The 1,764-nt window shown below is 46.2% G+C and overlaps 1 protein-coding gene across 1 annotated transcript; it reads right to left on the bottom strand.

Moving 5' to 3' along the window:
• Positions 1-554: 554 nt before the first annotated feature.
• LOC104914266 (oxysterol-binding protein 1-like) lies at positions 555-1,510 on the bottom strand. Its single transcript, XM_010723270.3, has 2 exons — positions 1,351-1,510; positions 555-1,139 (listed from the first exon to the last, which is right to left on the bottom strand). The coding sequence occupies exons 1-2, from the start codon at positions 1,449-1,451 to the stop codon at positions 944-946; spliced, it is 297 nt and encodes a 98-aa protein (XP_010721572.1). The 5' UTR covers positions 1,452-1,510; the 3' UTR covers positions 555-943.
• Between the last annotated feature and the right edge of the window lie 254 nt (positions 1,511-1,764).

Below are 1,764 nucleotides of genomic sequence, written 5' to 3'. Positions count from 1 at the left end.
AGGGATGCTCCCACGGAGCACTATTCAGTGTGATAAGAACCCACCTAAGAAATTCCCTGCATAAAAAAGAAAGGGAAGAGCAGGAATTCAAAGTGCAACATACACACGCAAGCTCTGCTGATCCCTCAAAATGGGACTCCATCACCCTCCATGAAAAGGTTTGGATAGGATGGTGGACAGTTGGACTGGATGATCTTGTAGGTCTTTTCTAACTTTGGTGATTCTACGGTTCTGTGAAAGCAGAATGATGAGCGAGCACCTCGATGCACAGAAAGCAAGAGTGTCTAACGAGGAGGAACTGTTCTACAGCCTTTCAAAAACCGGGTCTAGAAATCAGTCTCAGCTAAAATTTTAAAATACGAAATCTCAAAATTAAAATGTAAACCTGTAAAATTAAATCCCGGATGCCTGAAAAGTTTGGAAAACAAAGAAAATCAGATGACACGATGACTGCAGATCACAGCACCATAGGATGCTGTGGGTGGGAAGGGACTCACAAGGGGACGCACAGAAACACCCCCAAAAATAATAACAAAAAAAGACACCACAAAGCATTCAAAACCAGATGGCAGCTTTTCTTTTATTATTATTTTTGCAGTGTGTGAGTGAAAGGCAATATTCATTTTCAATTTCCAGTAATTCCTAGAGCTCCCCCACAGGCAGCATTAATGTCATCACTTGCAAATAATGTGATATTTTCAGAGCTGAAGACATTTTTCGCTAGCTCAGATCACAACTTTTTCAGCTCACCTTGTGCCCTTTCATTGCTGTGTTGCAAATAAACAGCACATAACGGGAGAATTTCCTTCAAGGGTACAACAACAGGCAAGTTCAAGCGTTCAGCTGGAGGAATCGCTGCTTCCAAACTTAAATATAACCTAATTAAATGGTTGTTTGCTCAAGAAGAAAAGAAGTGCTGCATGGTAAAGCACGAGATGCACCTCTATTGGTTAGTGATGCGGACATCCAGCTCCTGAAGCTTGTGGAGAAAGTCATTGATGTCCTTCTCACTGTCTGACTTGAGGTAGTACGTTAGGTTGTGGTTGGACAGATGCAGTGTTTTCGAGTTGACAATCCGTGCAGTGGCGTTGTGGAGATTCATGCTGCCCCGGATAACAATGCCAATGTCATCCCTATCCCTGCAACGTGAGAAAGGAGAGTGAGGAAATCCCAGGGAGCAAAGCACCGCCTCGACTCCCGGCTGGGATCGCCTCTGAGCCGCTGCAGCAGCGAGCTCTCTGCTTTCCCTGCAGAGGAGAGGGAGTTCCAGCCCCAGTTCCAGCCCTGCTGGGCTCTGCCCAGGGTCAGCCCCTTTGTGCCACACACTGCTTTCCCTCTCCAGTGACTTACCAGTAGTAGTGGAGCCACATGTCCTTAATTTCAAAACAGCGATTCTGGTACCAAAATATATAATTTGTCCATTTCTTCAAGCGAAAGACTTCTGTGTTCATGGCTGTGGGAATGTGGTGGGCTAAAAGTGAAAGCTGAGAAAGAGAAAGAGAAAGCAACTTTTTCTTAAAGGGACCACCCAGCAATAGGTCGTAGGATCATAGAATGGGTTGAGTGGGAAGGGACCTTCGAAAGCCATCTGGTCTGAGTCGCTGGAATAAACAGAGACACCCGCAGCTCCATCAGTGCTCACAGCCCCTCCAGCCAGAAAGGTGAGGCTCAGGAGCTCAGGAGCTGAGCTTCAGCTCCGAGGGCAGAGCAGCAATCTGCCCCATCCACACACACTGAGCATTAAAACATCACAAAGTCAGTCTC

Source organism: Meleagris gallopavo, chromosome 25 (assembly GCF_000146605.3).
Source record: "Meleagris gallopavo isolate NT-WF06-2002-E0010 breed Aviagen turkey brand Nicholas breeding stock chromosome 25, Turkey_5.1, whole genome shotgun sequence".
Lineage (NCBI taxonomy): Eukaryota > Metazoa > Chordata > Aves > Galliformes > Phasianidae > Meleagris > Meleagris gallopavo.
Note: the sequence above shows the minus strand (reverse complement) of the source record. Positions and strands in the feature narration are given on the sequence as shown.

Coding starts and splice junctions, on each gene's coding strand:
- LOC104914266 (XM_010723270.3), bottom strand. CDS start 1,451: ATGAACACAGAAGTCTTTCGCTTGAAGAAATGGACAAATTATATATTT. Junction 1,140..1,350: donor ATGTGGCTCCACTACTACTG/GTAAGTCACTGG, acceptor CTCACGTTGCAG/GGATAGGGATGACATTGGCA.